The sequence below is a fragment of the Amphibalanus amphitrite genome, unplaced genomic scaffold, assembly GCF_019059575.1.
Source record: "Amphibalanus amphitrite isolate SeventyFive unplaced genomic scaffold, NRLGWU_Aamphi_draft 000423F_arrow, whole genome shotgun sequence".
NCBI lineage: Eukaryota > Metazoa > Arthropoda > Thecostraca > Balanomorpha > Balanidae > Amphibalanus > Amphibalanus amphitrite.
In genome coordinates, this window is record NW_024881917.1 from 400566 (window position 1) to 412654 (window position 12089).

A 12089-nucleotide genomic window follows, 5' to 3' on the forward strand; every position below is an offset into this window, starting at 1 on the left:
AAGAAAGTCATTGGTGACAATCATGCTACCACAAGAGTGTGAATTAAACGGAACGCACAGCGGGGCTGAGCAGACCGCAACTTGCAGGCCAAGGATGCATCGGAAAATGTTACACCATAATGCGTGTGTTTTCCATGATAAAATATGTGCGAGTCTTCATTGACCCACGGCAGCGAAAAGCACATCTCGCTTCGAATTTCTCCATGAGACACGTATTTTGAGTTCGTAGATATATTATTACCACAGCATAATGCGGTGTACAGTTAAACCAACACAAGCGAAAGAACGAAACTGGGTCTTTCCCATCTCACATTCAATAACGCATTAAAGGGACTATCCCACCTTCTAAAATGTTGTTAAAACCAGTTAAATTGTGCCCGACTTTATAGATTGGATGACCAGGAACACGGTTCTGGCATTTATTTTTCATTAAACATCTTAGGCTTCCCATATTTCAAACACAAACTTTCAACTATGTGACGTCACAGCCCAAAATTACCTCCTTCCCCAGGCCACATTACTGTCATAACGCTGATTCTTTTTACTCTGTAGGCACCACAACAAAGTTCAGACCAAGTTTTAAGCGATTTTTCAACGAACAAACCCATTTAAATCAGAATGACTAAACGAGGTGACGTCACACTAACAGTCGCTCCATGTTGAAGATAGGGCCTTGTACAAGGCCCATTTTCAAATGAAGGGAACGCATTTCTTCAACACCAAGAGGCCGCGGGGGTTGCAACCTAGATAGATAGTGGTTTCTGAACCTCGCCGCAAACTTGGCTATCTCAACTCAAACCCCATGTTAAAGGTGGGATAGTCCCTTTAAACTACGCCGCGCAAGATTCGTCTGAGCTGCGCCGGTGCAGGACACCAAACACTACGTCTAAAGGGAGTACCTTAGCACCTCCACGCTGAGGCACCGGGTCAGGGGCAGCTACGAACGATTCCGTGCCATAGATGTGTCCCTGACCGGACTGAGCGCACAGTGGAGTCTACAATATACATCCAGTGCGCGGGAATATCACAGGAAAATCAAAGTAGGCAGGCGCCCAACGTTACCTAAGTGCAGGCTGGGAGACGGACTGACGGCACTGCGACCGGTGACTCTCAATGTTCGTCTCGACGGCTAAATGCGGCCAACGTGAGCGACAAAAATAAGAGTTTCCATCGGCGGCAAGGGAGCCTGCCGCGTCACAAATCAAAAGCTACATCAAGTGGCAGGCCATGCCACGGGTTAGTTCACATCAGATCACCACCAGGCCTCTCAAAATAGTGTGGTGAAACGGATAAACTGCTCGATAAGTACTACGATAGATAGCATCAGAGTAAAAGCACAAGACAAAGAATATCTCACAAGTTAACTGCTGATAAGTGATACTGAACTGAAAAATAACCAAACAACCAAACAACAAAATCAGCTGAACACTGACTAGCCACCTGTTGGGAGTAAATCGTTACATTAGTAATCTCCAACGGCTTATCAAGGATACACCACTATCTCATGGGTTGCTTATACGAGGTGCAATGTGCAGTAAATGATTCCGATAGCAGATCGACAGTTCAGCAATTGCCTGAGCTTATATCGATTGGTGTAATATCGACATTACAGAAAACGTCTATCCAATGAAGCACAAGGCTTACGATAAAAGAAAAGTCCAATAACTGCCCACCTAGCCGCCGCTCACAGTCGAGTACTAGTAAGCTGCACACACCAACTAAGCTAAACATTACCCACGCAGGGAGTTGTCTCCCATCTCGGTGGAGTGTTGGAGCGCCATCCCTCCCCTCCGTCCGCCGGCCGCGCTGCCTGCCATCTATCGGCTCTGCGCTCAGTTGAACTCGCGGTTGGTGAGTATGAGCGGCGCCACCAGCGACCAGGCGTACAGCGCCAGGCACAGCCACGAAGAGATGATCTTCACCCACATGGAGGCGGCGTTGTTGGAGAGCGAGCGCAGGTCCGAGTTCGGCCTTTGAAAGCAACAGACAACAAAGGTAAGTCAGCCCCCAACGAGTGAGTTAACTAAGTCCACACCATGCACGCCACCTAATAAAAAATCCTCTTATCCTCCGTGCAATAAGTGATGAGCAGCACGCCACCACCCTACCACCGGCCACGGCTGACGATCCGCTCCTCCTGCGGTCGCCGCAGCACAGACACCACTCAGCAAATTGAAGGCTCGCGTGATTAACTACGGGCGAGCGCCTCGGTCGGCCTGCTCCGGGGATGGGTGCGGGGCTGGTACAGAGTCTATTTCATTAGCCCGACACGGGTGACACACGCGACCCCACCGGTCACGGACTGACGGTGGGGCCGCCGGCGGGACGACCGGGGTGCCGGTTGTGTGAGAGATTCGGGAGACACAAAAAAGGAAGAAGTGTCCCTCAAATATACATCACGCATGCATGCACGGATTAAATGGCCCACGGCTGATAAAAAAGAGGAAAGATTCTATCATTCTAGTGCACTATTGACTGCCGTCATAATCATAAAACTAAACTCGAGCATATTCAGTAGGCCTAATGAATTGTTTTTAAGATGAAAGCAATTACGTACTTGTGGAAACTGAGCTACCAAGCCATAAAACAATTAGGGACAGCAGCTGGACATGACCAACCACTGAACACCACATGACCAGAGTGTTTGAGGGACCACTCTATCTCAACCTAATCAAGGACACAATGCCTTAAAAATTTGATTTCTTCATATAAGAAGTACACAGCAAAAATACTCCTAAAACATTTATTGTGAGTCACCTAGTCACCTTACCAAACTTCTCCCACCACTATCTGATACTCACGAGTGCCAGTTGGTGTCATAACGTCTCCCATCACTATCTGATACTCACGAGTACCATTTGGAGGCTTTTCCAGTTTCCCACCACTATCTGTCTCTGATACTCACGAGTACCAGCTTATGACTTTCCACCAACTCCCATCACTATTTGATACTTACGAGTACCAGTTGGTGTCATAACGTCTCCCACCCCACCACTATGATACTCACCGAGTACCAGTTGGTGAGCGTCACTCATACTGTGTCCCATCACTATTTGATACTCACGAGTACCAGTTGGTGAGCGTCATCATGACGTAGAGGGTGGCCAGTGCAAACATCAGGTGAAAGAAGGACCAGCTGTAGGCCACCGAGTCCTCCTCGTTGTCCCAGACACCGGGACGCTCCCGCTCGGCGCCGCTGCTGCCGCCTGCCGGTCAAATCACGAACTGATGCCGCCGCTGGACGTTTGAGACTATCGCGGGACATGTGATGAACAACCTCAGCATTTTATAAAACTAACTTGTTAATGCCTGACTATGTAACTCATCAAAAATGAATTAAAATAATTTAACAGCAATGAAAAACAAAATATCAGAACAAAAAATGAATCCCTTGCAGAAGAAAGCCAAACAAAACCCTTAAGGCTAGAACAGCATTCGATGAGTAAAAAAAAAAACGTGAAGCGAATAGCATAAACAAAATGCCAGCAATGAAGTAACCAGATGTAGCATAAGTCACACGTGGGCACCGGAAAAATCGCCACATCAGAGAGCTCAGTGCTGGATGTTTACTTTACGACAATAACTCAGCATAGTTTGACTAGCTCACCTTCAGCATCCACCAGAGTGCTGGCGTCGCTCGGATTGGCTAAAACACAGCGCAACCCAACAGTTATCGACTGTGTCCAAACTCCAAACACAAAACACAACACACCTAGCTCCGATTGGCTAAAATACGGACACAACAGTTAATCGCGGTGTGTGAACACTAGTACAGAATACAGTGGTCATCTACAGTGTGTGACACATAGAACACAGGCGTCAACAAACATCGACCGTGTCTGAACACTGAACGCCAACATTGACTGTAGGCTTCAAATATGATCACAGATTACAGTCATCGGTGAAATATTAAAGGCAACACAGGAATTCGAAAAGGAGAATCATGACGAATTCAATCAAATAAAAAGACGAGATCAACGTTAAGTAGCTACAAAAAATAACTCCGAAACCCAGTTGCCTAGCCAGTTGCGATTCAGAAACAAGAACTTTTTGCTGATCTGAGTAATCGGAAGCAACTGAATCATGTTTGGCAAGGGTCAACTCCAAATCAAACACGAAACAAAAATGACAATAGTATTGCAATAAATATGACAAAGCCAAAAAATGACGAAAAACGATATCAAGCATCAACATGCAGCAGCACTCCAGTAACACAAATTTCCCAGTTGAATCATATCGCCAGCCCCGATCGCCGACAGCGTGGGGCCAGGCCGGGCCAGGTGGGGGTCGTGGGTCAGTCTCACCGAGTGTCTTGGTGTCCTCCTTGAGCAGAATCTTGTCGGAACCCGTCAGCTTGGCGTGCTGAGACGAGGAGGCCGTGCTGAGAAACACTCAGACGCGGAAAATGTCAGTCAACAGAGCAGCCATGAGCAAAATAACAAGAAGGGAGCGTGGTAGGGTGGAGGGGAAAGCGAGATGGGAGAGATGGCAACGACTTGTCTGAGCCGTCAGAAAACATCCAAAATGACAGCTTTTGAATCGGAATTGCCAGCGCAAAATACAGCAGATACAGCAGGTTTAGAGCGACACATGATTACATCATTCGAGATAATGCTGTTATTGCATATTGATAATCCTAGTACCTAAAATAAGCGCAAGCGAAGAAGTAATATTCCAAAAACGTCCTTTCCATCTGACAAGCAATACCAATGATAGCAGTTCTAGTGTGGCAAATCCACCGAGCACATGTGTCCAAACACCACCTTCCCGATGTGCACGGCGCCGCCCGGGCACTCACCGGATGCTGGAGTAGAGGACGCAGACGAGCCAGATGATCAGGCCGACGATCGACTGGGCGTCGAAGCCGGGCAGCTGGTCGGGAGCCGGGGCGGCACCGGTGTCACCAGAGATCACTGCGTTCAGATGCGGCTTGCAGCTGCCATCTGGGGTAATATGGGAAGGGGTTGGCAGGGTCAGGTCACAGACGAAAAGGTAGGGCGAACTCAGGGGTGGTGGACAAAATCGGTTGATTCATGTTGTTTTAGGATAGGACGCACTATAAGCTATATCGTCTGGCAGAACTGGCAACTGTTGACAGAGAAAAACAGAATCTCAAAGCACAACTGTACGGAGTTTATGACGAAAATTTACATACGTATAACGCTGAACAAAGGACAGCTTATACACTTCCCGGCCTGACAATGATTTAAACTGATTTAAAATATACCTATAAGACCACGCTGATTTAAAATATACCTTGATAATAGCGTAATAGCGAAACGCTACGCCCGACCTGGAATATTTCATGGGACAACTCTTCCTCGAAGCCTTGCGCCAAACATAAATAAACCACCCATTCACAAGGGCTGGGTGCAAAGGTCACTGTGGCAAATCACGCGATAATCGACCCCCGCTATACACACAAGACTCCACCCCATCCACCCCATATCCCCTCCCTCGCCGCCTGTCGGGGGGAGGGGGGGGGCGTACCGGGCTGGTTGGCCATGGCGCTCCAGGTCAGGTACATGGTGTACAGGGTGACGGCGGCCGACTGCAGCAGGCCAGAGCGCGGCTGCGCCTCCTGCACCTTCGGCAGCACCGACAGCACCGAGACCGCCACGCAGAGGATCAGGTTGAAGCTGATGAAGAACTTGTGGGTGCCGCAGCCGTCCGGTCGTGCGTAGAAGGCGAAGAACAGGCCGACGGCAGTGATGGCCAGCGCGTACTGGAGGAACGTGCAGAACAGCAGCGCGCAGTACCAGCCCTTCGACTCAGTCTCCTCGTACCGGGACACCTGCGGGCGGTCAGAGCAGGTCACATCGCGGTAGGCGCGGAACGGACGGAGACAAACGGCGACGAGAAAAAAATCGAAAAGTAGGTAACGTAACAGCTGAACAGCGAGAACAGACTAACAAATAAAAAGCAAAAGCTGGCAATACCCCTCAGAGCAGCATTTCATCCAGCAACTGTCCCGAATTTAATAACTCCCATAGGAGGCACCATCGATTGAACCAGCCTTTGTCCAGACTCCCCACGATAGAGGCGTACGTACCCAGTTGTCGGCCCAGGAGTGGGCAAAGTCTATGATAAGCACCAGCTGAATCAGGATGAAGATGAAGCCGCCGATCATGCCAAAGTACATCCACCAGTTGAGGCTGCCGGCTAAGCAGGGGGCATCAAGGACATGGTGTAAGCCTGTGTCAATGTGGGATGGCAATCACCAAACCACGCTTTATCCTTCAAAATACCTCTGGACTGGCACCTGCATTGTCGAACTCATCCTAAAGCATTGCTAATCGCAAGCAAGTATTGTACAGGAAGAATAGGAAACTGCTAGATCGTTATCGACATCGAATGCTGAACTTACCTGGGATGAAGAACGAGCCGACGATGCCACCAATCAGCAGTAGGTATTTAATGGCCCAAAATCTGCAAAAAGGTGCTGGTGAGCAGGGATTGCATCCGATTGATACAGGAGGATTAAGTACCGAGTGCTCATAAGTCGTTCGTGATTTGGTAGAATCAAAACGTACCTAGGTAGTAATACCACCACTTTACTCAATAATTTTGTAGGGATTTCACGAAGGGCTGTAGTTTTTGGGACCGCATATTTTACAAAGCCATCCATCATAAAACAATGACAAGACCAGCCGCAACCTTCTCCTTCGCCAGCCCTGGTGGGACTGCCAACTATTCTCCTCTCCTCTCCAATACCACCCCGACCTACACACCCGTTCTGTACACCGGCTCGGCCGTCCTTGGACGACTTGACGTTGATCATGACGAGCGCCATCAGGCCGAAGAACAGGGTGGCGACGAAGCAGACCCGGTAGACGGCCATGTAGCCGACGGCCGTGCTGCAGTCGAGCTTCACCGCCCCCGGAGCGTGGTCGTTGCAGAACGGAACCTGAGGCAGCGGGGAGACGGGTCACGGATCACGAGTAGACGGGTCACGGTGGTCACTCTGAGAGATTGGAGAATACGCTTTGTAGATAAACATTAAAAGACAATTCTTCACACACTTGAACATCACAACTTAAACTGTCAAGTGCTTGGTTGACCCCTGGTAACTGTGAACAGCTTCGACACACCACAGGTTAAATGCGACATTTTTAGGCACTGAGTACTGATCTCCATTTTCGTATCCATTTTGCAGCAAGCAATGATGCTGGGACTCAAGAGACAAGGCAGCTAAAAGGAACAAATTATTAAGAATTTGCACAAAGTCCTTTATTTTGGCCAAAAAGACCTGACACAAGATATCCTAACTTGATGAGCTAGCTAGGTAAAAACACTTCAAATTTAAGAGCCTAATTGATGGATGCCAGCCAGACTACCTCAAAGTTCAGCCTATTCATCCACACCTAGTAGACTATTTCTCACAGAATACAATAAAATGCCAATCAAAAGCAAAGATTGCCAATCTAAACCATATGGTATCAGAAAAAAAAAATTGTAACAACTTTTTGCATGAAATACATACAGCCATGCAAAGGCTTAAAAAAAACAGTGCTCAAAGCAGTATGAAAATTTTGAAATATTGGTGAAAATTCTAAGCCAGGTACACCAGAAGCACAGTAGCAGCTTCATAGCTGTTAAGGAGCTTCATAGCTGTTACTTCACAGTACACAATGCATAATGGCAGAGGAGACAGTGAGCATAATAAGCTGCTAGACTATCTAATGCCATGCAAAGTAATTGGACATAAAACTGGAAACATGGTACAGAGACTATTGTAAAAGATGCAAATCCAGCCCCAATTCAGTTCTGATTTTAAGTGTATAGTGTATCAAGTATCCTTGCCTAGCCTTATAATATCCTTCTCTGTTACTTTACATCTAAAAAGCACAATAAAAAAGTGGTTAAGCCAAGTGACAGTTAAGCTAGTAAAGCACAGCAAGTATGGTCAAACAAATAGTCATGCCAGTGACTTGAACATAAAAAAGGCTATGTGAGTTGACTAGGTGAGTGAGTATGATCAGTAATCATTGTAGCTCATAATGCTGAGTTTCTGCATCCCACCTGTATTAATGCTTTGGCAATTTCATCATACATAGGCGTAGGAACGTTTTCGAAAGTGGGGGGGGGGGGCCAGGGTCCCAGAGATCCAAAACCTAACCTACCCCCAAAATCCGATTTCTCCTCGGATTTCGGCCACTTTGTTTTCGCAAACATGCTCAGAGGTAAAAAAAAATAGAGACAAAAAAAAAATTGGTTGAAATTTCAGGGAGTCTACACTCTCCCGTCCATAAACTCAAACTGATGGACGCGTTCCCCTGTCCTCCGCAGCCGTTGGCACCCATGCAAATTCCAGAGGCATCCAGCAACTTTTTCATTACGAGCAAGCGTGAAACGTGCAAAGCGAGTCTTTTCAATATACCTATAAAAATCAGCATGAACGGCCCAGCTAGGCTCAGCCAGGCCTGTAACGTTTTAAGAGGTTTTATATCAGCGACCACTGCAACTGGGCTGATTGACTTTCACTTATCAGAGGCCGGTGTGGGACTTTTAGACGGTCTGGGCCTTCAGAGGCCAGTTTAACCCTCCACGGCCCGGTCCTATAGGTTTTCTACATACGCGCTGGCCGAGGGGGCGGGGGCCTGTACGACCCCCCTCGCCGTTTCGCCCCAGGTGGAGCTAGCGCGTCGCGGTAAAACGAGCGTGTGCGCCGTTACGAGACGCAGAGATCGATACCCGATTTTATGGTCCTAGGTCAACCAGTGACCTCTGACACCGTTCCGTGCTTCTATCCTCAGGATACTGAAATCCTTCTCCTCCACACCGCAACCCCCTCCGGGCTGGACAGGCAACTTTATCTCATGCGGGCTGCTCCCTTGGAGCGGCACCGCTGCTCCCGAGGGAGCGCACCCCGTAGCCGGGTGCAGTGAGTGCCTTGGGGCTGGGTGGCCTGTCCTCTGGACGGGCTCAGCCCCGGCGACTCACTAGGGTGCCTGCCCAGACCAATGTCTCCCCCTATGTATATCCTATCATCCTTCCGACTCTGAAATGGTCTCATTGGACTGAAAGGGCCTAACCCAACAAAACAAACAAAAACCGGTGACCTCTGAGGTCAGGTCAAGTGCCTCAAGGCACGGTTCCGTTTTTGGTGAATAACTTCGCAAAAAATGGCCGCAGAGCCGCGATTTTGCCAGCATCGTGTTCGCCTCTCTCAGGCGCGTCGAATGATATACTTTTTGTTTGGGTGAGGTAAACTTAGGGTGTTGACCTCGGGTCACGGTCAGGTCAGCACCCCCAGGTCGCGAAATTGGTCGAAGGAGGTCATGTCGCATAGCATTCGATTCGGCAGGTCTTCTTGAGTCCATAGGTGGCTTTCCCGACTCGCTAGCTCAATTTGATCGGTACCTAGTTATTGACGAAAAACTCTTATTTCCACACACTTATTTCACACTCTCTTATCACACTCTCTTAAACACACTCTTATTTCCAAAGGTACCCATGAACAAAAGGCAACCTTTCATTTGTAGCTAATTTTGAATGAAATTGGGGAAATTGTAGGTAGGGTAGGTGCATAGGTCCGTCCAGAAAAGGCAACCCTGGGATTTACATAATTCTCCACCCCTGTCAAGGTCGCATTAATCATGCAATATGTATATTCACCAGATACACACCCACCTTTTTCGCAAAAAAACTTTTTATATCCATCTCATTTCTAAATTCTACCTGACTCAAACCAGATCTTCATCTTAGTGCCTTGACCAGATCCACAAAACGAAACCGGTTGGCGCAATAAACATATCAGATATGTCTCTTCTGCGCTGAATTTGAAAATTTACGCGCTAAATCGCTAAACTGCTGCATGTTTTAGACGGTGTTAATTCTACCTGCAAAGCACAGATTATCCGTGACAGAAACGGCACCGTGGCCCATCTTTTTGTGTTTAGCGAGCGAATCTCAGACATTGGAGTGCTCTCAAAAGTGGGGGGGCCACACACATTACTGGCCCCCCCCACTCCAAAGTGGTGGGGTGGCCGTGGCCCCCCTGGCCCCCCCGGTTCCTACGCCTATGTCATCATATCATATGCATGTTATACTACACTGCACAAAACTACACCACATCACATCATCCCAAGGCATAATGAAAAACAGCACAACAAATTTGCAGAAATTGGTGCATCAAATATAAATATCAAAGCCCAAGAAGAGATCTACATGAGAAACATACTCTCCAGTTTAAAGAACCTGATTGTTCACACACCTTTTGCATGGTGTCCTGAAGTCCGGGAGCCAGCAGAATGCAAGACAGCACAGTGACTGCCAGAAGCATCAAGGCGTACATGATGCGGGAGCTGGTTGAGTTGGCACATGATGGACATGCTGAGCAGCACAGACTGCATGCCGCAGAGCCACAGCAGCAGGCCAGCTGAAAAGAATCAGTAACACAGTCAGCAGTGAATTCAGCCTTCAGCCTTTCCAATGTGACTCCAACTAAATAGGCGTTCAATATGTAAAAAAATTGATGTGCTCATGCAGAAACCATAGCATTGACAGAGAAAATCCATTGATATTTTTTACCTGTAAATTATCTGAAACAGGCAACTGTAACTCTATTCCGTAAATCAAAATGACACGTCTCCATCATCATTGGCATGCTGGCTCAATAAAAATACTTTTTGCAAAACATCGTGATAAAAATATAAAATGCATTCAAATTCACATTTTCCATTCTATTTGGAAAATGCGCATTTTATTACATTCTTTCACTTTAGCTTTTTTTTACAAATTCGTTCAATGCTCCAGGAGCTGGAAAGTCAATCCTATGCTTACTTAATCCATATAACACTTGGAAAACAAATATTTTTCTTTAATTCCCTTTGTCTATTGGGCAGATACCTAACCTACCACTACCAGTAACAATCTTGACCTACCTGTGAGGCTGTGCAAAGCCCAAGCACCGCACCCATGATGGCTGATTAGAGGGAGAGATTGAAATGTCTCACACCCAACTGATTTTAGTAATAAACGAGCACAGGCAAGGCTAAATAGCCTTGGGCAAGGCAACCATCACCACCATTACACACAAAGCCACTGCGCACGGCGATTTGTAATACCAAAATCACTGGCCAAAACAAAACAATTCGTGCCAAGATCGTGCAAATGTCACTGCTGCGCCATTTCTGTAAATTCTATAAGTGCTGTCAGCTGATATTTAGCAACAGCTGCAAAGACCATTTCTTAAATTCAAATTAACTTTCAAAATGTGATGGATATCATTGAAAAAAACCATTCATAAATATATGAAATTAAAAAGAATGCAAATGGATATCGTAGGAGCATGTAAGAATATTTCAAAAGATCCAATTACTGAACGAAGCAAAAATTTGGGACTTTTTGCTTGACTTAGAAACGTTTTGTAAAATATTTTTCTCGATAAAATGCATCACTCTGCTTGCATAAATGATTACTTAAACATATTAGTTTGATAAAAATTGAAAATGTGGAATTCAATCAGCGAAGCTCACCACAGTCAGCTGACCGAATTTATAGGTTGAGGTCAAGGCGTTAGGTCGAAGCTCGCCTCTAGATGACGTTTATATACTTAGCTTCAAATTCAAATTCAGATTCCAAATTCATATTCGATGGAAAAAATGATAAAAACGGACCCCTTAGAATCTCACCAAATTTACACCAGCCACTCAGCATGACCTGGTCATCACAGAATAAAATTATCTAAGCTCGGCAAGCCCTGGGGGCTGAGATATGAGGGGTCAAAGTTCAAGGTCATTGAGGGCGGACCCCTCAGAATTGCCTCAAAATTTGCACACAGATGCAAGTTGACCTGCTGAGCACGATGGGCATAAAATCTAAGCCCGGCAAGCCCTGACCTGGAAATTAGGTCAGGTCAAAGTTTGCAGCCACGTGGAGGTCACGTGACCCTTTTACAGCGGACCCCTCAGATTTTAATGAAATTTTGTGAGCTGATGCATCTAGACACCCTTATTAATATCCTAAATTATCTAAGTTCGGCAAGCTCCGGGGGCTGTGATATGAGGGGTCAAAGGTCAAGGTCATTTGAGAGTGGACCCCTTCAATTTTTGTTAAAACTCAAATCACCCCTCAACTTTGTCTTC

General features: G+C 46.8%; 1 protein-coding gene across 1 annotated transcript; it reads right to left on the reverse strand.

Moving 5' to 3' along the window:
* Positions 1 to 215: 215 nt before the first annotated feature.
* Positions 216 to 11236, reverse strand: LOC122391127 (probable serine incorporator). Its single transcript, XM_043384789.1, has 11 exons — positions 10887 to 11236; positions 10217 to 10381; positions 6732 to 6907; positions 6368 to 6429; positions 6053 to 6162; positions 5491 to 5794; positions 4799 to 4943; positions 4305 to 4381; positions 3608 to 3646; positions 3065 to 3206; positions 216 to 1971 (listed from the first exon to the last, which is right to left on the reverse strand). Exons 1-11 carry the CDS (start codon positions 10920 to 10922, stop codon positions 1833 to 1835), a joined length of 1395 nt encoding a protein of 464 aa, XP_043240724.1. The 5' UTR covers positions 10923 to 11236; the 3' UTR covers positions 216 to 1832.
* Positions 11237 to 12089: the final 853 nt, after the last annotated feature.

Bases quoted from the DNA above. Each gene is read 5' to 3' on its own strand.
- LOC122391127 (XM_043384789.1), bottom strand. From the start codon at position 10,922: ATGGGTGCGGTGCTTGGGCTTTGCACAGCCTCACAG. The intron at 10,382-10,886 runs GTAGGTCAAGAT...GATTCTTTTCAG, and splicing joins GGCTTTGCACAGCCTCACAG to CTGGCCTGCTGCTGTGGCTC. The intron at 4,382-4,798 runs GTGAGTGCCCGG...AGTGTTTCTCAG, and splicing joins GTCCTCTACTCCAGCATCCG to CACGGCCTCCTCGTCTCAGC.